At 56.4% G+C, this 26,305-nt stretch overlaps 2 protein-coding genes across 2 annotated transcripts in view; one reads left to right on the top strand and one right to left on the bottom strand.

Annotated features, from left to right (window-relative positions):
• The window catches only part of SLC5A10 (solute carrier family 5 (sodium/sugar cotransporter), member 10), a 37,538-nt gene that overhangs the window by 4,495 nt on the left and 6,738 nt on the right, over positions 1-26,305 (bottom strand). Inside the window, exons 6-9 of the mRNA XM_009888533.1 lie at positions 23,668-23,773; positions 21,979-22,059; positions 18,095-18,300; positions 15,608-15,743 (exon numbers count right to left, since the gene is read on the bottom strand). Coding sequence (XP_009886835.1) covers positions 15,608-15,743; positions 18,095-18,300; positions 21,979-22,059; positions 23,668-23,773 — 529 coding nt within the window. The remainder of the gene's footprint in view (positions 1-15,607; positions 15,744-18,094; positions 18,301-21,978; positions 22,060-23,667; positions 23,774-26,305) is intronic.
• On the top strand, positions 488-17,988 carry FAM83G (family with sequence similarity 83, member G). Its single transcript, XM_009888532.1, has 5 exons — positions 488-982; positions 7,719-7,886; positions 11,559-11,683; positions 12,499-13,945; positions 17,569-17,988. The coding sequence occupies exons 1-5, from the start codon at positions 488-490 to the stop codon at positions 17,986-17,988; spliced, it is 2,655 nt and encodes an 884-aa protein (XP_009886834.1).

Below are 26,305 nucleotides of genomic sequence, written 5' to 3'. Positions count from 1 at the left end.
TCCTGCTTTTCTCTGCCTTCTATTAAGCTGTTTTGGTTTTTTTTTGTTCATTTGTTTCCCACTTTTTATTTTATCCGGTATTATCGTTATCTTGAAACAGCAGAGGATGAGAAGAGCGTGGATGCGGAGGTAGAGAACCTTCCTGGCGGTGCACGTGTGCCCGGGGCCGTCTCTGCCCCGTCGCAGAGCCCCGGCCGTGGGAAGCTCCGGGTTTTCCTCGCCCGGAGCCCTCTCTCCGCGCAGAGCCGGGAGCAAACAAGAAACCGAATCCTCCTCCCTGACAGAGAAGAGCTCCGGCCTGGCAGGAGCCGGCGGAGAAGGGAGCGGCGTGTTTCCCCAGCTGTGCGTTGAGCCGGGGAGGGCGAAGCAAAGAAAATTGTGTATTTAAAGACTGGGGAATAATTATTTCCTTATTTATTGTCGACATCCAGCGCTCACTGGGGGTACAGAGCTCCCTTCGGAGAGGGTACCGGCGTGCGTGGTCACCATGGCTTTCTCCCAGGTGCAGTGCCTGGACGACAGCCACGTCAACTGGAGGTCCAGCGAGTCCAAGCCCGAGTTCTTCTACAGCGAGGAGCAACGCCTGGCACTGGAGGCACTGGCCTCCCGTGGCCCCGATGCCTTCTATGAGGTCCTGAAGAAGGAGAACATCAGGGACTTCCTCTCCGAGTTGGAGCTAAAGAAGATCCTGGACACGTTGGAGACGTACGACCCCGGTTCCGAGTACATCCCGCGCCACGGCAGCAGCACGGGGGAGAGCGAAGGCGATCGCAACAGCCAAGGGGACGAGCAGGACGTGGCCCCCTCCCTGGAGTACTGGCCCCAGAGGTCTGACCGCTCCATCCCCCAGCTGGACCTCGGCTGGCCCGAGACCATCGCCTACCGCGGGGTCACCCGCGCCACCGTCTACATGCAGCCGCCCATCGAGGGGCAAGCGCACATCAAGGAGGTGGTGCGGAAGATGATCTGCCAGGCTCAGAAGGTGAGGTGCGCCGTGGGGATGGGGTAGGATTAGCCCCGGGGGCTGTTCTGCTGAGGGTAGATGCTAAAGTCCTGCTCCGCCAGGTAATCCCCATCCTGTGGGGAACTCTACCCAAGCAAAGGCATCGGGGACAAGCGTTGGGGTTTTTCTGCCTTCATTCGGTGTAATCAATACTTGGGGATCAAGTTTTGCTGAAGATGCAGTTGGCCTGGTCCAGCGCTTGCTGGGAGCAGCACGACCCTTCCCATGATCCGTATGGCAGCATCGTTAATCCCAGGGTCCCTACAGGGCTGTGGGGAAAACCGCCGGGGAGAATAAGGGGTTGAGCTGCTTCCCAGCTGCGAGCCCACGGTGCCAGGCATCCTGCGATCGTTATTCCCAGAGCCCTGTGTGACTGCATGTGGCGACACGCAGGAACCGGAGGAGCCAAACTCAGCCCTGGGGCAAAGCAGCCAAAGCCACTGGCCTGGCGCTGACGTATACGAGGGTCAGGCTTGGCCTGAGATTGCCACGGTGCTCCAAGCCGGCCTCATCCTGGCTTTAGAAGGAAAACGATGAGGTGATGTGGAGGACAAAGCTGGGGAGATGCCAAGGGGCAGCACAGCTAACGGCAGCCCACCCTCTTTGGGGTTGGGATTTGGGTCGAGACTTGTCCTCCCTGTGGCATCAAACCAAGGAGCAGGGACTTGGGGCAGATGAGCGATGGGGTCAGGCTGGTGTCATGGGCAGGAGGACCACGGAAGGTGGGAGATGAAGGCCAGCGATAGTGGGCAGAGGTTGCTGGTATTTCCCAGTGACCCAGTTCCAGCTGGGAAGTGCAGGAGGGGTCGGTACCGGCTGGTTTCATGGTGCTGGTGGTTGCAGTCCTTTTAGCTCTGCGCGTCCGCTCTCTTGAGAAATCCAGCTCCAAGGGAGGAGCATCCCAACACCAGGGATGGTCCAGCAGGAAAACAGGGAGACTCTGCCCAGGTGGCTGTGGAGCAGGGGGAGACAGGCTGGGATCCGTAGGGTCCACCTGGCTCTGGAGACCCCCATGCAGGGGGTCTGTGAACCACAGCACCATCCCTGGCAGGAGAGAGGGAAACCTGGTGGCATGCATCTGTCAGAGCCTCTCCAGGACCAAAGGGCCAGGGGTTGAGCACAAAGAGCCCCATCTCAGGCAGGAAAACTGATCTCCCAACTCATCCAAGCCAGCCAGCTCACAGGGATAGCTGATGCGGGGGATCGGGGCCACCTCGCTGTGGACAGAAGCCGTCTCTGGCCACTGTCACCTTGCAAAAGTCAAGGCGAGCTGTCCTTACCCATGACGTATTCCTTGCCAAAGGGCTTTGCAGCGAGGGCAAAGGGAAGGGAGGGCTGAAGTCCCATGGGATGGAGGATGGGCGAACTCCCCCACTACAAATAATGTCTCATCTTTGGGTCTTTCCGGCTGCCTCTCACCTGGGCTTGCAGCTCCTGCCAAAGCTTCCTGCTTTGCCTACTCACCGCTTCCCGTCTGCCCCCCCCCTCAAAGAGCATCTCCTGAGTCATCCTACCACCCTCCTGCTGCTCAGCAGAGCCAGGAGGTTGAGTCAGGCAGCTGACAGGCCCTGCTGCCTGCACCATCCCCACCTCTTGTTGGAGCTTCTCCAAGCCACAGGGACATGGCCGCGGTTGATGCTGCCACACTTGTCACTAGTCCCTTGATGCCCCATGAGTGGGGCCGGGCTCTGTCTCCTGGTCCAGGTGGTATGAGATGTGGTGGCACCACTGCTGCCATGCACAAGCCTGCTTGGAGCTTAGGGCACCCCAGGAAACGTAAAGATGGGCACGTGCTTCAAACCTGCGGTCTTGCAGGCTCTGGGGATGGCAGGAGTTACAGGGTCTGACAAGTGCGGTTCTTCCAGAGGTCTCCCACCCCATACATGAGGACCGCAGTTACTGCAGCTGAACCTGCTGTCACCCAGCTGAGCCCAGGTGACCGCTGGTGTGGCTGCTCCTAAGCATGGGGACACTGGGCTAGACCACCCTCTACACCCAGAGATTTCAGCCGAGGCTTAAGGTCTTCACGGCAGCTCAGAGGTGAAAGAGTTTGGCTGAGGAAGCCGAGAGTGGACAGAGGGAGGTCTGGCTGCCACTCCATCAGACATCACGTAGGCTGGCCACATGCCTGTCCTTCCTGAAGTGTCCCTTGGGCCACCGGGTGGAAATCCCTGCCAAATTGTCCCATCCTGCCAGGCAACGGCAGTGCTCTTTATCCAGCCTGCGAAGGAGCAAGGGCTTGGGAGAGCTTCAGTAGTGCATCCCAGAGGATGATCCTCGCTCCTGCTGCTGTGGAGGATATTTGGTCTGCAATGTTCTCAGACGCCAAACACTGCCACGCGGATGTCTGTCTCATGGCCAGAAGAGCAAAGTTCACCCAACAGACAGTCTGGCTGAGGAAAGTTCAGAGCCCATGTGAGCGCTGCTGACGCTGGGTATACTCATGGCAGCTCACAGCTGGGGCGAGGAAGCCAAGAGCTGAGATGTGAGGCCCATTTGATGGTGCAGATGCTCCTACTTGCTTGCAGGAACAAGGTGAAACGCTGCTGAGTTCGGAGCTTCTGCTTTACACTGCAGAGAGGCAAACCCAGGGGAGCTGGAGCAGGGGATGCAAATGATCCCCTCCTCTTTCTGGGAATAAATGGGAGAGAGAGAGAAGCAGGATCCTGCAGCCACATCCCTGCTGTCCCAGAATATCCCCATCTTTGTGGCCAACAAACAGAGGCGGTCAGGGACGTGGTGCACCACCAGGCTTCACCCTGGAGACCTTCACCAGGTCTGGCCATGGCACGGCAGTCTCTCCCTCGATGCAGATCTCCTCGAGCTGCAAAGCTCACAGGATGGGTATGGAGGAAGATGTCCCTCCTCTCTTCTTCCCTAGATTTTGGCTCTATCTGACCAGAAACCAGACCAGGCTGAAAACACTGACCTTGGCCAAAAGCCACCGGAGACAGCAGTGAGTCTGACCTCCTCTCTGCACTTGAGGTTCCACATTGGGATTGCGGTGATATAATTACCCTAAGCAACTTCCAGCAAAGGTTGGGAGGCCTTATTAATTACTGTTTACAAAACCTTCTGCCATTCCTGGATGAAAGGGTCGACAGGGGAGAGCAATTATTAATGTTACTTGTCCCACCTCTCCCTCATCCCAACACGCTTCCTCTAATTGTGCCTTGGTGCCTGCCTAATTTATTAAATGCCCACGTGGTGTGCCCCAAAAGTCATTATCTGATGATTCAGAGTGAGCTAATAAAGAGCTGTAATTTCCTCTATAAAACATGATCCTGCAGTTTATGCCCTCATCAAAGCCGTTCAGAAGGATCCCAACACCATTTGCCCAGTGTCCGAGGGGACGCGATGCTCACCGCTCCAAGGGGTGTTGAGATCCGGCACCTGCATGTCCGCTGCATCCGATGGATCTTGGCAGCTCCTGGGTCGCCAGGAAGAAAAGCATCACCCGCTCGGGCACTGGCAGCATCTGGCTGTAGATTTGGGGCTGGTCTTCTCCACACCCTCCGGATGAATGGCAAAGGGATGGCGAAGCTTCCTGGGATGTCGCAGCGGCAAAGGGGCTTTGGGAAGAGGTATGGCTCTGCTGCTGTCAGGGAATTCCCTGGCACCAAGCACGCAGGCACCAAGCGCTGCCCTGCTAGACATGACGGGGACAAGGGTGCCAAGCTCGCTTGCCGGAGCAGGACGGCACAGTTTGCTCCGGACACTCCCATTCACCGGGCTGGGAAGTAAATAGCACAAAGGATTTCACTTCTCTGGAGCAGACAGACCTCCATTCTTTGCAGATTAAACCCTGCACCTGGGTTTGGCATGGACCCAACCGGTCCCAGCCGAAGTTCGAGCGTGAGCAGCCCAGCAGCAGATTTCACCTCTGTGATCCCTGGACAGTCACGGCATCGGGAGTCCTGCCAGCGCCATCCTCACTCTCCCGGCCCGTTTCGTGCCAGGGCAGCACGTTGGCACGCTGGCATGAGATCCTGGTGACAAACTGAGGCCAAGCCTGTCCTGCAGGCAAGACGCGGCGGGGAGGGGAGCAGAAGCGCTGAGTGGCGACAGGATGCACCAGCCGAGCAGGAGGAATCGGGTTGAAAATGTGGGCAAGCGGGTGAGAGCCGGACTGCCTCCCCGCTGCCTGAGCCAGCCGCCCTGGGCGACTGCCTACAGCGCGCGCTGCCTGCTTGCCATCCCTGCGTGAGCAGTGCTTGGGATGGGGGACGTCACCGTGCCCTGCCCGTGTCCCTGCAAAGCGCCTTCCCATCTTCAGAGCTATAGCAGTGAGCCAAGGCCTTGAGAATGCTGGGACCGCAGTGGGAAAACGCCATTTTCCTCCCAAAATGAAGGCAAATACTGCTGTCCTTAACCAGAGAAAACACAGCGCACAGGCAAAGTGACATGACCACGGCCACAGGGAGCATCGGTGTCAGAGAAAGGAACAAAGCATCTGCCACCAAACCCACTTCCTCCAGCCAGGGAGACGCCACCCTGGCTTAGGTGTCCCTCACCCGGGACTCACAGCAGACAGCCCAGCTCCTCCCAGTTACTTGCTGTAAATGGAAAAGCTAAGCCCTGAGCTTTAAGAGTAGCTTTGAACCTGTCCCACTTTACATCACTGGCGAGACGAGCACAGCCCTCGCTGGGCAGCCCATGCAAAGCGGACACCTGGTTTTCTGCCTCAGTTTCTCCACTGGTACAACAAGGACGTGCAGAACACACGAGCGGGTGGCACAAGGGAGCGAGGATTTATCCTTTCATGGCAAAGCCTGTTGACAGGCTCTCAGGTGAGGATAAATGGGAATTCAGTTAAAATCAAGCGGCAGAGCCGTAACATCCCCTCTCACTTGGTTTGTTGGCACCTCCTGAAACGCTCGTGCACGGCTGGGGTTGGGGAGGTTGGGGCAGCATCAGAGATGGCGCGGGCTGGCGCTCCCCATGCAGCCTCGCTCCTCGCCCTATTGCCTGCAGAAAGGGAAGGGAAGAGTGTCATAATGCACGATCCCGCTCTTAATTAGAGCTCTCCGTCTCCTGTAGCACAAAACTAATTAAAAGGCAGCTTGGTGCTTTGAGAGCCCAAGACTGGACGTGCCTGAGTGTGCAAGCGCCCGGCACCATCCCAATCCCTTCCGTCCAGAGGGAGGAGCATCCTGGGGTCTCCCTGTGTCACCCCACGGCATGCCGGTGTCCTCCCTGGCTTGCAAACATGACGTGGCTGGCAGAGCCCTCCTGGAAGGACAACGGGCTGCGAGGTGCAGGGGCTCAGAGCGAACACCCATCTCCCCCCGACCGAGGGCACCTTCCGAGAACAGCCGCAGAGATGGGGACACCGATGGGAGGAGGACGTGCCGGTGCCACGATGACAAGCCGCTTTCCTGCGTGGCTGTTGCCACCCTGTGTGGGCTGAGGGGAGGCAGACAGGGCTGCGGGGCTGCGCTGCCCTATCACAACCCCGGGGATCGCACCGAGATGCTCGGCTGGGCTGCAGGCAGCTGCCTCCAGCCCCTCTGCCTCCACACGCCTCGCGCTGCGCTGTTGCGGCTCAGCCTCGTGTCATGGGCAATGCTATGTCCAAGAAGGCAAAATCCATGGGCGTGGAGTGACCTTTGGTGCTTCGGCAGTCATCCCAGAAAACTCCCAGCGTGGCCGGAGGCGGCACAGATGCATCTTCCTATCATATGCGGGACTCGCCCCGGCCCCGCCACGGCAGCAGACGCCCTGGGTACAGGAGCAGCTCCGGCTTGCGAAGAACGGTGAGGCTGCTGTGTGCCAATCCCTGCTCTCACTGCGCCCTCGTCCCGGCTCTGCTCCACTTTTGTACGGCCCGGGAGGAAGGAGGGATGCTCGCAGGGGGTTGTGCAGCAGAAGCAGCGCCCCAAGCACCCGGAAGGCTCCCACCTACGCAAGGACCGGGCAGTGAGACCGAGAGAGAGGTCAGCAGCGCCGATGACAGAAACACCGCCGGTCTCTGGAACTCTGCTCTGGCCTCCTGACTTTGAACTCAGCCACATTGCCAGCTAGCAGCAGCCTGGACTTGGAACAGCAGCCGGTCACAGGAGCTGGGAACTGCAAACTCCTGGCTGCTGTCAAGCAACCCCATCAGCTCACAGCCAGACACGGTTTTTAAAAGGTATTAAAAGTCATTTCAGCTCTTGAACGTGCCTCAGGGGTGTCCAGATAACTTCTACCAAGCTTAGAGCCGCTTTTAGCTATTTTTTTATACTGTTTCTCTCAGTACGAGTATGAACGATAACCCCGGAGGCTGCAACCACCCTATGTAACACGCGCTCAGACAGACGGACACATCATTGCGTCGCAGGTTTCCCCTCCTGCTGCTCCCCACGCTGGGGCCGCGGGCAGTGCCGATAGCAAAGGGACACCAAACTTCTCAACCAGAAACTGGACTTTGAAATTTGTGATGTTTCTTAAAGGCAGGAAAGTTAAACTCGCCCTCAGAAACCAATTTTTCACAAGTGTATCATGCTACAGGCCACCACCAGAGATCAAACCTCCTGTAGCAACAGCAGAGGCGTGCGACTGGGGGCTCCTGCTCCCCAACCTCGGGCTGACCGGAGCCCAGGCTCCCCCACAGCGAATCCCAGCCTCCTGGGGACGGAGTACATTGCTTCGGCTCTCGCCCAAGCACCAGCTACCTCTCAGGGTTGTCACCCGGCCATGCTACCCAGACTCATCTCTCTTCTCCCCTCTCCAGGTCATCGCGGTGGTCATGGACATGTTCACCGATGTCGACATCTTCAAGGACCTCCTGGACGCCGGCTTCAAGAGGAAAGTGGGAGTATACATCATTTTAGATGAGACCAATGTGAAGCATTTCCTTCAGATGTGCGAGCGAGCCCAGATGCATGCTGGACACTTGAAGGTAAGGGTGACCCGAAGGGTCCAGGATCAGGCGACCTTCTCCATCATAGGCAGATAATCAGAGCTGTCAGCTCTGCTCCCTCCTGTCTCAGAGGGATCATAACCCCTAAACTTTGGGCAGAGCTAGATGAGTTGAGTCAATTTTTTCCCATAACCAAAGCTGAAGTTGATGCCCAAATCCAGGAGCAGCAGGATGGAGGGGTACAAGTGAGAGATGGGGACATGAATTTTCCCCCAGCAAAGCTGGATGCAGAAAGCCTCAGGGGCGCTGCTGGTACCCTGCCAGAGCTGGCTTTGGGGCAGAGGGGGGTTCAGGGAGCTGCAACCCCACAAGGACAGACACGACTAAATGAGGGCACTGCAAAACCCAGGGGAAACCTATGTACTCAGCTCCTGCTGGTGAACGAGCTGGTGAGAGGGAAGGTATGAGAGGCAGGATGCTCTGCCAGGGCCAGATCCGTGCTGTCACCGGCCCCACGGGCAGGACCGGCAGGAGCAACCGCCGGCCGGTTCCCTTGCTTTCAGGCTTTCCCACAAGTCAGAGGCTGGAATTAAAAAACTCAATTTTCCCCTTTTCCGGGGCCTCCGCCCCAGCATGGGGCCGGGAGCGGAGCAGGGAGGCACCCACACTGCCCGCGGCCCCGGCAGCTGCGATGCCCGCACCGCTCTCGCCCAAACCGGGGGTCCGTGACACCGGCACCAGCTGGCAGCATACCGGCGGGACCGATCTGCCCGCACATGCCACGTTCACCCAGCCCTGGAGGCGCTGGCGGCTGTGCGGGATGTTGCTCCAGTGCATGAATCCTGTTTGAAGTGAGGGAAGATAAAGTGGCACCAGGGGCTGCCCGGCAGCGCAGGGACTCGGTCCCCAGCCTAAAGTGCCCCAAACCCCTTACACATCCCTGTGCGTGCAGGGGGTGCAGAGAAAACCACCTTGCAGGGTGCTCATGCAAAGGCGGAGGCAGGCGAAGGGGCAGAGGGGAGCGCGGGGGGTTCCATCAGTCTCAGGAGCAGCAGCCGGAGCAGGGACCCTCGCTCCAGCCACAGGACAGAGCCCCGGGCTCTCCGCTGGGTGCGACGCTCCTGTTGCCGGCATCGGATGGAAACACGCCGGATCAGCCCGGCAATTTCACTTCGGGGCTTGGGGACACCCCTCTCCCGGCTGTACTTCACCTGCCAGCTGCGAGTGCGCTCGGCCTTGCCTGTTGCTTGGCAGAAAAGTGATGTTTCTGCGCCTGACGTCACCCGGCCGCGCGCGCTGGTTGCCAAATGGCTGGCGGGGAGGCCCCCCCCGGGCGGGCCCGGGGCCCGGGTGGGGGGGGGGGGGGGGGGGCTAGGGGCCCCCTGCCCCGGGGAGCCGAAAGCACCGGCCAGCCAAAGCTCCCACCTTCCCCAGCCGCCGAGCCCGCCGGCCCTGCTTAATTGCTGCTCACAACAATTAAAGCAGACTCAGCTGAGCTTTTACCCACATCCAAACTTCCCGGGGAGTCTGGTATCCTGCAGACTGCTGCTGCTCCGAGACCAGAAAAGCCAGAGCTGACACACACTGGTGTGTTAATGCATTAGCAGCCCGGTGGCAGGACAGGAAAAGCAGGAGAACATCTGCAGAGCTCGGCAAATGTCTAGAAGTTGGGATTTGCCACATATTGCAGCCAATTTGCTGGCATGGGATGCAGCGGGGTAGGAGGCTGTGAGGAAAGTAGGGCAGAGTCTGGGAGCTGCTTCGTAAGCCAGGAGATGCTAACGAAACGTACGTCGTTATCTCGGTGCCTTCCGTGCTTCGCAATTAGCAAGCCGGCTTGGGCAAGGCGGTCGCTTGGTTGAGCAACGGCGAGTGCTTGGGGAGTGATTCACCCCGTCCCGGGCTCGGCAGCCAGCCATGGCGCCGGGCGCTCGCTTGCTGCGCGCTCGTCTTGCGAGAGATTAAATAAACAGATCTTACTTAACAGCAGCGATCCGCCGAGAGCGAGGAGGAAGGGAAAGGTAACCGGCACCTTGCTGCTGGGGAGCTTCGTTCCCCTGGGCGTTACCCGAGAAAAACCCACGGCTGCTTTGTGCCTTTCTGAGGAAGTTCGGCTCCCAGCAGGAGGGATCGATGCCCTGGGAGAGCCGCGAGCCGGGGACGCCCAGGCTGGTGACAGGCACAGGGCTCAGCCTCAGGGGCAAGTGTTAGCCAGCAGCCGGCCGGTGGGCACCCCGGGTACTACCTCTCTCTCTGCAGCCCCGTGTGTAGGGACAACGCAGGACAGGGATGGGAATTGCCATCCCCAACCTGCTTGCCAGCCAGCCCCCAGCACACCCAGTGCTGCCCGCTGACGGACACCGGGGTACCCTGCATTGGTTTCCCCCCAGACGCATCAGGCAAAAAGGCGAAGACTAGGAAAAAAAAAAAAATAAGTGCACCAAAGAAAAGAAAAAAAAAAAAAAACAACCACCCCAAACTTCTCTACTCAGTGTGTAAAACTTCCCTGGAAACCCAGCCAGGAACGCCTTTGCTTTTGCATCACGCTAAAACCGGCATTGAATCACCGTCCCTCCTGCCCGGTGTGCGGGAGCGGGGACCAGGGGTGCCTGGGCTCGGCTTGCACAGGGCTTAGGGCTGTGCCAGGTCATGGTCTACAGGGAGAGAAAAGACCCCAGAGAAGCAGATGAGGAAGGCTGGAGGTCAGGAAGACAAATACTTTGGGTGCTTTTTTTTTTTAAAAAAAAAAAAAAACACACAAAAAACCCCAACCATGGAGGGCATGACCTAGTGATGACACGGTTCCTTTAGCAATGGCATTACCAACAGGCAGGAACAGGAGGAATGTAGGTGCTTTCATAAGAAAATATTTTCTCCCCACCCAAAGGAGACCATTTGCAGTGGAAGATGCTATCTGCTCAGCTGCAAAAATGTGCTGGTGCCCTCCACGGAGACGCACAGAGGCATGAACCAGACTGAAGATAAAAAAAAAATACTTTTTCAGAGTTTGGGCTGCCTCTCTGTGCCTGGGCTCCTGCGGGGAGGACACCCTGCTCCCTGGCTACCTCCGCAGGGACCTGCTGCGGGATGAGCCCTTTTGGCCCTCATCCTTGGATTTCGTTTCCCAGGGTTGAAAAGATGTTTCCCTACTGTGTTTTTTTTTCCTCACCTACACCTAAAAACAGGGCTAGATGCTTAAATTTAGGAGCGCAGCAAGAGGGGAGCCTGGTGGAGGACAAACCCACTGCCATCAGGTCCACGTGTGCTGTCCTGGGGTCACCACCTCCCCTAAAATGGATTGGTGACCCCTTGCACATCTCCCACTGGCGAGGAGGTGAAGAATCGCCTCTCCCATGGTGGCGTTTGCATAGATCGCAGGAGATGGAAAGGGTTTGGCAGCAGTATCACATGGTGCTCACCCACGAACACAGGCAGCACCGAGTTCAAGAGGTAGAAAACACTGCCCGACACATGGGCAAAGCAGAAAATTCTTGAACTGAAGTCCATGGTTTGCTGTGTTGCCTTGGGCAAGTTATTTTATCTTCTCATCCCTGTGGCCTCCTCCGAGCTGGCGGTGAAAAGCATTTCCCACTCCTCAGAGGGAATGTGGAACATCCAGAAGGGCATCGATGGAGGGGTGAATGATGCTCTGAAGACCAGCCCGTTGCTCGTACTCCTGCTCACACCTCTGCCTTTGCTTTTGCTTTGCAGAACCTGCGAGTCCGGAGCACAGGGGGGACAGAGTTTTTCACACGCTCGGCCACCAAGTTCAAAGGAGCTTTGGCCCAGAAGTTCATGTTTGTGGACGGGGACCGGGCCATGTGCGGATCCTACAGGTAATCAGTGGCATCTCCTCTTGCCCACCTACCATGGAGGTATTGGTCAAAGGACCAACACGGACCCATGTGGTCCAAGTCCCGTTCCCTGCCCAGCATGGCCCCAGGACCCCATCCCAGACTTGCTCCCCTCCTCCTAAACTAGGAGATGATTTTGCAAGGCCAGCCTGAGATCTGGAGTGGGACCCAAGGAATCCCCATCTCCCCACAGTTGGGTCTAGGACACCCCTCCTTCTCTGAGGTGGTGGGACACATCAGGTGCTTCTGCCAATGGATGTGATGAGCACAAGGAAAGACAAAAGCAGCAAACCACAGCCAGTCTTAGCTCTCATGTTGACCTTAACCTTTCCAGTTAAACACTTCCTACCCAAAGTATTTTCCAGTTTGTCCAAATGAAAACTTACTTGGGTAGAAATAGATCAGTCTCGGTAAGCTTTACGGCTCTAAAAGACAAGTTTCATAAACATGGAACTGAAACATTTCCTACTTTCTGGCCACAACAAAACACGCACCCATTTATGAGTTCCTTTTCTTAACTAACCCAAACTGAGAAAGGAAAAGCGGCCAACACTAAAGCAAAAAACTGGCCCACAGCAAATATCTTTTATTTTTACTTCAAGTTCCGGTGTGCTCGAGACTTCAACCCTTCATTCTAATTTGGGATGAGAGCTATTTCTTCAATCTCATTATTAGTGTTTACAGTGAGATCATGTTCCTGCTAGCACCATCAATCCCCTGGGGAAAGCCAGGGTTAGGGAGAGGCGTGTTATTTACCAGCAAGCACTCAAAGAGTTTCCAATGTGTTTCTGTTCCAGCTTCACCTGGTCCGCAGCAAGGACGGACCGAAACGTCATCACAGTACTCTCAGGTCAAGTGGTGGAGGCATTCGACAAGCAGTTCCAGGAGCTCTACCTCATGTCTAAGGGGGTGAGCCTCAAGTCCATCTCCATGGGTCCAGAGCCCGAACCTGAGCCCGTAACGCTGCCCTCTGTTGTGCCGGTGACCCCCGCCAACGCTGTGGTGAAGAAGCTGATAAACCCTAAATACGCTCTGGTGAAGGCCAAGAGTGCTGACCAGATCAGCAAGACCTCATCCGAGAATCAGGACAAAAACCAGAAGACAGACAACAAAGGCAAAGCCCTGCCCGAGGGCCAGGCAGGCGACAGGCACGGCGACGTGGCAGACCTCTCCCTGCTCATCCACCCCGGCCTCCTGAATCTGGAGAAAGCCAACATGTTTGACTATCTGCCCACCTGGGTTGAGCCCGACCCCGAGCCCGGGAGTGAAGTCTTGGGTTACATCAACATTATTGACCCCAAGATAAAGAATGTGAAGCTCTCGCAGATGAACCGCATCAAAGTCTGTGATGTCTCCCAGGCAAGTGCCCAGCACCGGCAGATGCTGAAGAACAGGGAGATGGAGACCAAGAAAAACTCAGACCAAGAGCCACCTCTGGTGTCCCCCTGCCAAAGACAGACCCCACAGACTCCCATGGAAACTCCTGCAGCCCCCACTACCAGCCCCATTGAAGGCACCAGCTGGACAATGAATCAAGCGGGAACATTTGCCACTTCACCACTGGGCCACCGCTTGAAGCCACCAGAGGAGACACTGGAGGACATCAAGCCCCCGGTTCCAAAGCCAAGGACCATCCCTGTTGGCGTACATGTGACCAAAGTCATTACAACCTGTGACAGCGGCACTGCCCTGGAGGGTGACACACCACCACCACTGGCAGACCATGTGGTTGTGAAGCAGGAACCAGAGGAGAACCCCAATGGAGCTTCAATGGAGACCTACCATCTCCAGCCAGATCGGCCGGTAGAAGGGCCACAGGAGGACAGAGGGCCTCCCTGTGCCCACAATGGGCTGGGAGAAGAGGAGGAGGAGGAGGAAGAGGAGTACATCACTCTCAGTGACCAGGAGAGCTACTCCAGCAGCTCTGCTGACCACAGCTACCGCCGCTCCAATGCCTCCTCCATTTCAGATGAGTACTTTGAGGTGAGGGATCGCTATGGGCCCCTCCGGCGAACCAACTCAGACGTCACCCACAATGGGGAGATCCTTCCCATACAGAGGAAGCTCAGTGACCCTCACATCAGCCGGGGCACCTTCCTCAGCCCCCTGGGGAGCCTCCCGTCCCTGAAGCATGTCCGTGTGGAGGACATGACGAAGAGGAGGAGCAATGCGGTGGAGATTAGGTGCGTGCTGCCCCGCACCATCCTGGATGGCAACAGCTCCTACCCCAGCAGTGCCGCACAGGTAGGACTTTTTGCTATAACCTTCCCTATGTTTCTCCACCCTACAAAGGTTGTAAACCTGGAGGTGACCCAGCCAGCTCAGCCAAGGCGTGGTGTCATCCCTAGCTTTGGTGTCGCGTCCTAGATGCTGAGATCAGACTTCCCATAGAGGAGAATAACGCCCTACACGCGGTGATGGTAGGAGTCAAGCAAGAGGTGCTCATGGTTGAGAAGGTGGTGGTCATGCCACAGCTCTTGGTGTCTAGGAGTGCAATGGGAATGGCTGGTAAAGGGGAGGTTTTTCGGAATTAACAATTATTCCATGTCATTGGGACAGAACCCAGCGGCTCCGGGCACAGCCGTATGTGTTCCATCCCACAGCCATCAGCAGTGGCATCATGCCCAGCCAGGGACAGACTGTGCGTGCAGGCGTGTCCTTCTCATGCTTGTTTTCTAGCTCCTTGCAAAGGTGATTAGCATCAAAGTAAAAGCACTCGGACACATAATTAGGCAGAGCAAGACAGCGGAGAAACAGGGACGGCAACCTCTGTGGGTGAACGTTGCAGTCAGCAACTTCGTGGCTGATCCACGAGTGACTCCAGACCTTGTCACCCCACGGGGTGCACGCCAGCATCCCCGCTGCTGGAGCAGGGTGTTGCAAACCAGCATTGCCACCATGGCAGGTGGATAACAGGATCAATCCCCTATTTCCACCCAAGCGCTGCAGCCTCCCCCACCCCCACCAAGCATTTGGGTTTCTCAGAGCTCCCCACCCACTCTTTTCAGGGCATTCAAACCCCCAGTGCTAAATCAGCAGCTGAAGTCACTGAAGCCACCTGAGGTTACCCCAGCTGAGCATCTAATCTGTGTTTACGGGGAATCAAATTTACTAGCACAGAGTCCACTTGCTTCTCCCTTCCCAGCCAGTGACACGGAGCTCAGAGTAAGGTTTTACCCCTCGCACCATCAGATATCCCCTCACACCTTGAGGAGCCACGCAGACCGAGGAGCGCCGAGCCCTTTGATGCTCTGTGACCCATGTCCCACGTGCCACCGTGCTCAGAGTGGCCAGGTACCCTGGTGTCCCTGCAATAACTTGTTCTGGCCCTTTGATGAAAGGTGGGTGGATGATTAAAGGCATCAGGGTTAGGAAAACCAGAGCTCAGCTGATGGAAATGTGCAGAGAACAGTTTCTCACATGCATAAAAATAATAAACCAAAGGAATCCTTTATTAAATCTCTAGAAACCTCGAATCAGACAGGAATCACCATCAGCCTCCACCAAATATTTTCATTCTGGGTCCACATTTCTTACGGGCTGGCACGTAGCCCAGTGTAGCCCAAAACGCAGGCGGAGGCTCACTCAGGGCAAACATCATGTTTTCCATCACATTGAGAACACAGCACTCAAGTTACCCCTGGAGCATTGCCTTGCCTAAATACATACAACCCCGTCCACACCCGGCTGCACGGTTAATAGAGGACAGTAGCATTGGCTGACGCACGGCAGGCACAAGGAGAGCATGAGGGACACTCAGGTCCTCTCCTGTCCCTCTCCCTCCTGCAGAGCCCCCAGCTCTGTGCAGAGCAGAGGTTTCCAGACACGTCCCCCTCCCATTCATTGCGTAGTAACAGGCAAAATACCCACCCTGCCCCTTCCACATCCACATGGCGGGGCACTTACCTGGGTACAGGACCCTGCTGATCATCCCTGGCATGATGATAACGAACAACGGCAGCATCTTCAGGTAGCTGGCCAAGATGGAACCGGCCTTGGCGTGACTCAGGTTCTTGGCAGAGAGTGACCGCTGGACGATGACCTGTGGGAGAGCTGGGCTGGGTGGCTGAGCAGCCACTAACACCTCCTAGTCCACACCAGTGTCCTCCTTGCCAAACTGCATCCCGAGCATCCCCAAATGCTGGAGCCATTGGGCATCAGACCCAAACACAGCATAGATGTGTACCCAGCCCACAGGCTGGGTTTCTCTCCAGACCAGCAACGGGTTGGTGTTGTGCCATAGCACCGCAAAAGCCCAGTGCAACCACAGCAGAACATCCTCCTGCCCGTATCAACCATTCCCCACCACCACCACCCTCTCCCCTCTTGACCCTTCTATTCAATCTCCTCTCCAAAGAGTGCCCACAATAAAAGGGACACTGAGTCCAGCCTCCTTCTACCACAACTCTACTACCCACACTACTCAAACCAGCACACCTCAAAGCTCTGGCCAAGCCATGTCCATCCATGATACAGCAGGCCCTTGGGCTTTGAGGTAATCTCTCTTAAATAGGCAACATCCATAAGAAATGCTGACTTTGAAAGAGCCCAGACTTTTTCCCAAGGACTTGCAGAGAAGTGCTCAGCATCCAGCAGGATTTGGCTGCTCCTGAGCAAGCACTGGCTCATGGCATGGTGGGCAGGAGAGACCAGGTGGCGGTTCCTGGGGTGGGATGCTCAGGGAAGCTGTGGTTTAACTTCTGCCCAAAAGCCAGAACACATCAGGAGCTGCAGGACCCACCACTCAGCTCAGTCACCATGTGCACCACATCGGGCACATGATGACCTTGAAGGGAGAGGAGCTAGATCACCCTTAGTCCTCCCCATCTGAAGACATCTCACACCTTAGCACTGATTTTAAGCAATATAATTAAATCAACCTAGCATTATCTAAGCTAAACTGTTTTAATGCAGCCCTCCTGGTCAAAGCAGGAGGTCTCTGCCTGAGGACCAGAGAGGGCATTGGGATATTCGGAGTAAATGACTGAACACTAAGATGATGCCAACAGCACGGTGAAGATGCAGTGCTGGTGGCACAGCGGGGATCACGGCAGAGGGAGGGCAGGTTGGTGCAGCCGGCTCCGCAGCCTCCCAACCCCAGATCGTCCTGCCATCAGCACCTGCACTCACTAGATCCAATCTCGCCCTGGTATGTCTGCACGGGGTGCAATCGCACCTCCAGATTGCGGCGCAGACACACCCAAAGAGGAAGATAAATATCTGGTGACCACAGCCGCGCGTTAAGGCTTTACCCAGTCCAGAATTAAGATTAATGGTGCTCAAACCTGACCCGAACGTGTCTCTCAACCCAGATAATCAGAGCCACCTCCACAGGGGTGTTGCAGCTCACTTTTGCCTCCTGGTCCCACCTCCTCTTCCAGCCCTCCATCCTTTCATCTAACCTTGGTAGCCACCTAATCTCACAAGTTGGGTCTAGGCGACTGAATGCTCTTTGGGCCTGAAATGAGCACTTAGATGATTAAGATGGGCATTCAGGCTGCAGCTAGAGAAAAGACATTGAGATTCCACTGGCATCCTTGGCCCTGAATCTCCAGGCGGCCCTTACTTGGCTCGGGACAGCCTCTGTGCTGCCGGGGCTGCTCAGGAAACTGCTGTTGAGATGCTGCAATGTGCAGGACAGTGTGTTGTCAGACCAAGAAATCAGAGGAGCAGCAATGGTTAAGACTTGAGGCAGTTTTGAGCTGCCACCATGTCTCAGAAGAATTTGGGCAAGGGACACACCAAGTGGCAGACTTGTCCGTGAGGACCAAGTCCACAGCACAAACGCGTGAAGGGGTGTCCATGCAGGGGAACAGCATCCTCATAGCAGCAGTAGCTCATCTCTTTTTCTGCTCTTTAACAAACAGGGGACACACATCTACCGCTACCGACCCAGGAACCCCGCGGGCAGAGAACAAGGCAAGGAGGTCTCCTGCTCCCCGACACATGAGAAACCTCCCGGGGCCACCAAATACAGAGGGGATGGAGCCGAACCCAAAAAGACCATTGCAGGCAGTCAGCCCTACTGGCAGAACAAAGTCTTCAGCCCCAGCAAGCCCACGCAGCCCAGCCACCTCTCACCAAGCAACCCCAGAGCATCAAGCAAACGCTTAACCTCCCTGCCAGAAAGCCAAAAGACAACTGAGGAGATGAGGACACCCCTCGGCATCCCGCTCTCCAAACTGTCCCAGTCCAAGCACCTCAAGAACAGGGTTGCAGGAGCCCCAGGTGCTTCTATTGACTCCAAAAAGAAGCCCCCCGAGACCACCAGCCAGAAGGACCACTAGGTGCTGATGCAGGTGGACTTCCAGGGCGAAGCAGTGGTAGCAGAGCGTGCCTGGACACCAGGCAACGCCGCGTTACATGGGGCAGGGGAATCTTGTTTACATTTACCTGGTCGGTGCACCAGTACCACGTGGCCATGATAGACAGCCCAAAAGTCATCCCGGTCCAGGGCAGATCTCCAGAGACTGGGTCTCGGAAGAGGTGCATTGCATCCGCTCTGGGCAGGTGGCAGGTAGTGTTGGGAACAATCTTGGATGGCACAGCTTTTAAATAGGCCTCTTCCAGGTTGGGGTATCCTCCGATCTCATTAAAAGCTGGAAGGCATCGTTGGGGGAGGCTGGTTAGAGTCAAGCAAAACCTGGTGGCCTCTGAGATCAGCTGGCAAAACATTTGCCAACTCGTTAACTCAGAAGTGCTACCCAGAGAGGGAGGGCTTCTTCCTGTTTGTGTTTTCTTCTAGATATTTAAGAGACTCTTCTGTTAGTATTTTGCACAGCAGGTCCCATTACAGTCCACCCTGACTTTGGAGGGTGACCCGTGTTCTGGGACAAAGGCTCCTCAAGGGACCCACCTCTTCTGACCTCGTACTGTAAAAGCAACCTGTTTGTTAAAGCTCCCCAGTCCCAGAGCAGGGGAAACTCGCCTAGGACTATTAAAATGCAAGATTAGGTAGCCTTTGACTTGATATACTACAGTGCCTTGGCACAAGTCTCCGGCCAAATATTTTCTACCCCTCTGAGCGCTTCCCCATCACCCCCCTCACAGGTCCATCCCCAAACCTCCAGCAACCGGTGGGATTAAAAAAAAAAAAAACAAAAAACCAAAAGGATAAAGAAAAAAGAATACCCTCTTCACTGTATTTTTCCTAGGGAAAGGGATCTAAGGTCAGGCCTTAGCCTGAGCCCCGCTGGGGAGTACGTGCCATGATCAAGCCCTAGCAAGCGAGCCTCCCAGCCCTTGGCGGCTGCCTTGGCTCTCCTCCCGCCCGCGCCGCAGCCACCAGCCCCCAGCAGCGGCTGCCAACCAGCCCTGGGCTCTGCCCTGGCCCCCCACCGCCTCCCCGCTCCGGGGGGGCACAGGCTGAACGCTCCTTGCAGCTCTCCCCGTACCTCCAGCAGGAGAATTTTGGAGCCAGAGGCACTGCTTTTTGGAGGAGGGAAGGGGGGGGAGGCACCTGCCTCTCTCCCCCCACGTGCCACGGCCACCCACACAGCAGCCGTGGAGGAGATAAGCAGAGGGGGGTGCGTTGGCACCTCCATGCCCACAGCAGCTGCTGATGCTCGGGAGAGGAGGACCCCCATCGGGCTCATAGAGGGGACACTCAAAGCCAGACTTACAAGCATCCCTTGGTGGATTCACCCCGGAGTCTGGTCCAGCTCTCACATCCCAGCATCCCTTCCACCCCCACCCGCGGGCTGTGGTCCGGACCCTCAGCTCAGTCCCCTCCAATGCACCAGTGTGGGGTGGGAACGGGCTCCTGAGAAGTCACCCTCCTGCAGGACCGTGCCCACGAGCACTGCTCTCTTTAGACCAAGAGCAAATCCCTCAGGCGTCGGGTGGTGGATGCTGGGATCGCCATCAAGAGCCAGCTTGAGCAAATCCCAATTTCCAAGACACCCACCCTGCTCCATCATCCCCTCCTGCCCGAGGACAGCCCTCTCCCTGCAGCCCTGCTGTTCCCGATACCGACCTGCAGCCCTGTCCCCATCCCAGGGACATCCCACTGACCTGAGGCTTTTGGGGAGTTCGCAAAGGAGCATCATCCACTGTGCCCCCCACCTCAGCTTTGCAAACCGGCCCCCCGTATTTCACGGGAAATCAACACTTGTAAACTCCTCCTGCTCTTGTGCAAGCAGCCCTGGCCACCCTCCAGCGCTTGGTTTATCCAGGCAGTGGCTACTCCCAAGCTTTGCATGGGCGTTGAGCATCAACAAAGGCTCTCCAGAGGCAGAGGCTGAAAGCAGAGATTCGCACCCCGGGGTGCGGGCTTGCTGCCTTCCCAAAGGTGTTCACCGGCAAGTCATGACACCTACTCTTGCTGGGACAGGAGAGCAGGGCAAAAACTTCAGGGCAGCGGGAGCTCAGCCTGCAGACACTGGACTGCAGCCCGTGGGCTCCGCTGGGATTAACGTCCCCACTGTGAACGCTGAGTAGGGCGCAGGATGGCACGGTCTCTTATCCATGATGCCAGAGCCAAGCAGAGCCACCACCGGCACCACCACCCACTGAAACAGCCACTAAGCTCTCTGTTAATTGCAGTGATTTATCTACAACCCTTCAGTCTGCACCCGCTTGTCATCTGACTTGAGACTGCTCTGCCCAGCATCGTACTCAGGAGGATTTGCACAACCCTCCTGCTCTCCTTTGGGACACGCGACCTTGAAGCCAAGCAATACACGTTTCGGTCCCTTCAGCAGCAGCAGGGGTGGCAATGGTCTGGGCAGAACGGACCCAGAGTGGTCGCAGCTTCACAGATGGGCGTTAGCATCACTGCTGCGGCTGTCACGGTATGAGGATAGGGACAAGATAAAACACGGAGAGCATCCTTTATTAGAGCTTCACAAGAGCTGGAGAAAACCGAGCACCCTCGAGGAATACCAGCCTCCAGGTCCTTGGGTCTCCCAAGACCTGAGTCAAAAAACCGTGTGACCAGCAGCTTGTCTTTCAGCTCCCCTGCATCCCTCCCTCTCCCCAGCACTCTCACCTCCCTGCACACGCCGTGCCAGGATTTGCAGGTTGGCAAAGCCAAAAAAAAAGCTGGGCTCTGCCATCTCTGGAGGGGGTTTTCCAGACCTTGCCTGCCTGCCCTCCTACCCTGGCTCTGCGTTGCGGCACCCAGCCCAGTTTACCAGACACCAGCCTGAGAGAGCTCCGTGGACAACTACAGCTTCAGACAACCATCAGCAACGTCCAAGCACCTCGTCTGGCACAAAGGCTGCAGCCACCGCTCAGATCTGCTTGGACAGGCACCATGCTCCTCTGCCTGGTGCAGTTCCTGCTGGCTTATTTGGTATCATTGTTACGGAAGTATCTGTCCTTTCATTTGGTTTCTGTCAATACACTTTGCTGTGGACAAGGCTCGTCCAGGAGCAAGCTCTGCTTTTGCACAGAGGAGCAGCCGCGGGACCGGGCTGGCTGCAGGTCTGGAGCTGCTCCCACCTCCACAGCAGAGCTCTGGTGCAGCGTTGGGTCCAAGCCTTTCCTACCCACCCGCCTAAGCAGACTTCTCCAGGAGATGGTGGAAATCATCTCAGGAGTGCCTCCGGAAATCGTCCTCTGTAGTTAAACGCCTGCCTTTGAAGCCGGGACCTGACTTTTTGCCTCCTACTCCTCAGGGCCAAGAGCCCCGATGGCAGAACACGGCTGATGAAAGTTCCCAGCCTCACAAGGGTGCTCTGCGGCTAAACATACGGAGACACAACAGCGCTGAGTGTTCAGAAAGGGCTGGTGATGAACCGCGCTCGCTCCAACCAGGAGGAAGGCACGGCACCATGGTCTGCGTCCCCAGGCAATGCCCTGCAGCGGTGCCTCCACCCGGCACCGCCTTCTGCCATGCACGTCCCCGTGCGGTGGAATCCTGTCTGAAGACCCCGCTGCAACGCTGCTACGAGTTTCCCAGAGCAAAACTGGAAATGCTGCTTCGTTGTCAAACGCTTGATCGGTCTCTCAGAACGCACGGACTAGAGGCAAACATGCGGAGCAGTGATCACCACAGGAAGGTCACCGGTGCTGGGGACAGCCCCACATGAAGGACTAGGGGGATGCTTCATGGCATCTTCACCCAGAGGAACGGCACGTAGGGGAAGAAGAATGGCAGAGGGGACACAGTGGGACCACAGACTTTCTTTAGGCGATTGCTATAGGCCAAAGTCCTGCTGGGCGTCTTGGCCACTGGACTGCTCAGACTGAGTCTTTTTATTTATTTCCAAGACCACCCAAATGGGGGCAGAATGTCCCCATGGAAGGAGGATCTACGCTGTCCCAGCTCTCACCTTTCACCGCCAGCAGGATGGCTCCAAGGACCATGATGAGTGTCTGCAGCGCGTCGGTGTAGATGACAGCTGCCAGCCCCCCTGCACAAGAGCAAAGCACAGCGTCGGGAGTGCCACCGGCTTCGGGCTCGGTCGGGAAGTCCCAATAAAGCTGCCCGCGCTCACAGGGACGTGCCTGTCACCAGCCTCGTCCTACCGACACCGCGGTGATGGGGGGCGGCAGCGGGAGCATGAAGGGGGAACAGCCCCTCCGTGGGTCCCCTGCAGATGGGGTGGGAGGAGCAGCCGATAGCCATGGGGGCTGTGATCCCACCTGGGGCTGGGAAGGGGATCCAAGGGATGACGGGATCAGGGAGATGTGGCCTCGTGTCCCCATGCAGTCAGGAGGATGCTGGCCAGCCCCAGCCACTTTTTGGGTGCCCCAGCAAACAGACGCATCCAGGGCATTGATCTCATCATCCATCCCACCTCTCCCTAACGCCATACCAGTCTTCCCCCTTCGTACACTCCTTCCAACCCTCCAGTTTTATTTTTCCAGCACCTGACAGGTAGCAGGGTCCCCCTTGGCCAGCCAGCAGCATTTCTCCCTTCCCATCCCAAAATCTCCCTACAGACCTGTTGCCAACCCAGGACCCGCTTATCTAGCCAGAAAACAATTACTCAGCAGATGAACAAAAGCATTAAAAAGTAGCGGAGCTAGAGAAAAATGGGTCAAAAATTGAACCAGTTTCAACCCCAGTCACAGACTCACATCCCGGGAATTCAGGGCTGCGCCCTCCCTGGGATATGGAGGGATGTTCTCAGGATGAGGGTGACGCAGCGCTCACACCCTCTGCCTGAGCTCACGCCGAAATGCCTTACTTCACAACAAGCCTTGTGGGCAGGAAAAAAAAACGGAGATGGGATTTGCTTAAAACCAAAGTCTTGCAAAATCCACCATGTTTCGGATAGACTTAAACTGTTTCCCGTTTTGATGGCTGGGACGAGATAGCGAGGGAGAATTTACTGCTGAGTGTCTCCACTGGCACTACCAGGGGAGGGAACATCCCAGCCAAAATAATAACCGAAAGGGCTGGCAGGGATACATGGTCCTGCGGTCCGAGAGCAGGACTGCAAGCCAGGAACCCACAGTTTCCAACTGCAGCTCCAAACCCTCATCGCCTCCATAACACAAAAGAACCGCCTGGATTGGCCCTGCTCAAAAATAGCTGGTTCCATGATGGGGAGGCACAGGCCAGAAGTATTCCCGAAAGCTTTGCAGAGGGAGGGCAGCAAGTTGCATCGTGGGCAGGGCAAGCGGTAGGGAAATTAGTTGGGTAAAGGGATCTCAGATTGTAGATTCCATAGTAATAGTCCTGTAATAGGAGAAGCCCTGATTATTGCTGTTACAAACAGGTACACACACAAGAAAGCACTTAACTACATGATGGAGGAGGAGTTATTACAAATGAGAAGCTGTAATGACAAAGGAGAGGTCATGCACTGAGTCATTGCCTGAGCTGACGCTGAAGAAGGATGCTCAGATACTGGCTGGATAGGGCAGGGAATACGAACCCCATTAGTATAAATCCCCAAAGACCTTCCAGGAGTGGAAAAAAAAAATAATAAAACAAAATAAAAATAGGAGTGTAAGTGGTGTGGTTCAACCAAAGAAGAAAGATTGAGGCCAGGAGATGCTGAGCAACCTACCTGCGATGGTGTAGAGCCCCGTGACCACCAGCATCAGGACAGTGGAGAGGTAAAGGTCCCAGCCCAGGCAGACTTGCACGAAGAGGGCCCCCGAGTACAGGTCCGTCTGTGCGTGGAAGAAGAAACACAGGGTCTGGGACAAGTGACATCCACTTGGCTAGACAGCACCCAAGGGCTGCTGTAAGAGCGGCACGGCAGGGAAATAGTCAACACCCCCGGTACAGCAAGGGCATTGCTCTGGACGTGCCAAAAGGACACCTCCCAAAGCCAGCACTGGAGACTGGGGTCTCACGCAGGTGGCAATGTCACCGCTGCAGGTGGGTGTCACAGGCCACCTTTCCCCAGCCCCCCAAAGAGCGGAGCAGGCAGCTCCAGCAGTCATTTGCAACTGGGCCCAGCTGGATGCAGACAGTGGGATGTAAGGGCCAGAGAGGGATGCCTTGGGGATCAGTGCTGCCACCGCCTTTGAAACCAAAGCAGGGAGCTAGAGATGCTCAGCCCTTTACAGGATCAGACCTTGACCTGAGCTACCTTCGTGCTGCCCCGAGTACCTCCAGTTCCCTCCACCAATGGCAGTGCCCTGCTCTCCAGGTGGCATCTCACCATGGTTTCTGCAAAGCCCTGGAGATGGGGCACCTGGTACCAACTGAGGGGCTTCATTTCCCCAAAACACCAGCACCCTTGGGTGCTCCCTGGAGGCAGCCCAAGCCACCCCCACCCCCCCAACACAGCACACCTCTGCTTTTTCTGCACCCCAACAGCCCCCGCGGGGCCAATGCACGGGAGCGGCTGTAGCTGGTATTTCACGTTCTGCTTGGCAGGATTTGTCCTCCTGGCACCCATGCTGCCAGCAAGGAGGCTGCCAAGGACCCACTCCCTCCTCCCCCAGCTGCAGTTCAATGGTCTGGGCAGTCAGACCAGTCAGGAGGGCGGCAGCGAGCCTAAAAATGCTGCTGGGGGCAGGAGGGGATCTCCTCCCAGGTGCAGGGACTTTTCAAGACGCTTGCTGGTACGTGCAATGCCTTTAGTGCATTTTATGCAGTTTAATGCATTTTATTTAATGCAGTTCTGTGTCACATCACTCGAGCCCATCAGTGGTGCTCAGGTGGGTGCTGGTGGGGCAGGACGAGGCCCTGTGGCCCTGCTCCTTTGGGGCCACAGCAGCATTTCAACCTCGACAGCCACTCCACAGTGAGGAGCACACGTGGGCAGACCCAGCATGGAGCGCAAGACCTCCAGGACTGCCGTTCCTGAGCCTTGTCCCAACACCAAGCCACTTCTTTGTTGAGCATCTCCGGGAAAATATCTCCTCCTGGTTTTGCACAGATGGGGAAACCAAGGCATGGGCAAGTGGCAGAAGTTGCTTTTGGCCCCAAACAAGCAGCAGCAGCCCAGGGGTCCTGCACCCCAGTATGGAACAGCACAAGTGCATCCTCCAACACATCCCCTCTCACCTTTGCAGCCCCCCTTGTGAAGTCCCTGGAAGAGGCTTCAGGGTTTCTGCTTGGCCAGAGAAGGACGGACTGACTCCAACACACTGCCTCCACCAACCCCAGCATCTCCGGCACCTGTGTCACATCTCACGAGGACACCGGGAGCATGCCTCTGCCCAGAGGAGTGTGCGCAGGCCTGCGGCTCACTCAGCTGCTAGATTCCCTTGAGATAACTGACACCATTAAAGTGATCACCATTTCCCACCCGTGGGAGGGCTGGACCCACACAGGGAGGTCTGGTCACAGTCTCATGGAAATGAGACATAAAGCAGAAACTCAGAGTGACCTGGGGCACCTTCTCCAACAAAGCAGCGATGCCGCAGGAGGAAAGGACCAGGCACAGCAGGCAGTGCTCGTGCCACCACCACATCTCCACCCACAGCTGAGATCAAGCCATCCCCAGCACTCGGCTGGGGTATCTTCACAAAAACCTTGTTTGGAGAAGGAAACGAGGCCAGAAGGGGCAGGAAGAGGCAAGATGAGCTGACTCCACGCCCTCGCCTGGAGCCGTGATGGCTTCCCACAGCCAAGACATCAGCTCCGATTTGACATCTATTTTCACACACCTCCCAGAAACCATCCCCCAAACAACAGAGCTGTCTTGCCTGGTCATGCGGGAGCAGTCGCTTGGGATTAGTAACGTGGAGGACTGGTGTTATTTCCCATGTTGCACCTCCTTCCCCCAGCTCTGCCCTTCCTCCTCCCAGTGCTGCTCCAGCAAGTTTGCTGCACGGGAGCTGAGGACCATCATTGTGTGATGGAGGGGGGCTACGCAGGATCACACGATGGAAAAACAAAGGCACGTGCCACCTAGCAGGGCTCCATCAGCCATGAAATCCAGTAGGTGAGCACACATCCAGCTTCAGCACAACATGAAAGCCTGTTCCCTAGCAGATGAGGCCACACCGTTAGGCATAATGTTGATTAAATTACAAATCAAACCTACCAGAAGATCACTTACACCATGATCTTGAGGATCTCAATTCAGGGACTGTTCCACGACATCTGGACCAGACCTTACACCACAGTCATGTCTGGCATTCCCAAGGGAGGTACTACTTGTCCTCAACTGCACTTGGGCTTGGCCGTGTCTATGGGAGAGTTCTTGCCAGCACCAAGAGGCAATTCAGCCCTGGAATGTCCTG

Source organism: Charadrius vociferus, unplaced genomic scaffold (assembly GCF_000708025.1).
Source record: "Charadrius vociferus isolate BGI_N301 unplaced genomic scaffold, ASM70802v2 scaffold27, whole genome shotgun sequence".
In the NCBI taxonomy this organism is placed as follows: Eukaryota; Metazoa; Chordata; class Aves; order Charadriiformes; family Charadriidae; genus Charadrius; species Charadrius vociferus.
The sequence above is the reverse complement of the archived record's forward strand: the minus strand, read 5'-3'. Positions and strand labels throughout refer to the sequence as shown.

Excerpts from the sequence above, each read along its gene's own strand:
- FAM83G (XM_009888532.1), top strand. The coding sequence starts at position 488 with ATGGCTTTCTCCCAGGTGCAGTGCCTGGACGACAGCCACGTCAACTGG. Across the intron at positions 7,887-11,558 it reads TGCATGCTGGACACTTGAAG|AACCTGCGAGTCCGGAGCAC; the intron begins GTAAGGGTGACC and ends TTTGCTTTGCAG. Across the intron at positions 13,946-17,568 it reads ACCCCAGCAGTGCCGCACAG|GGGACACACATCTACCGCTA; the intron begins GTAGGACTTTTT and ends TTTAACAAACAG.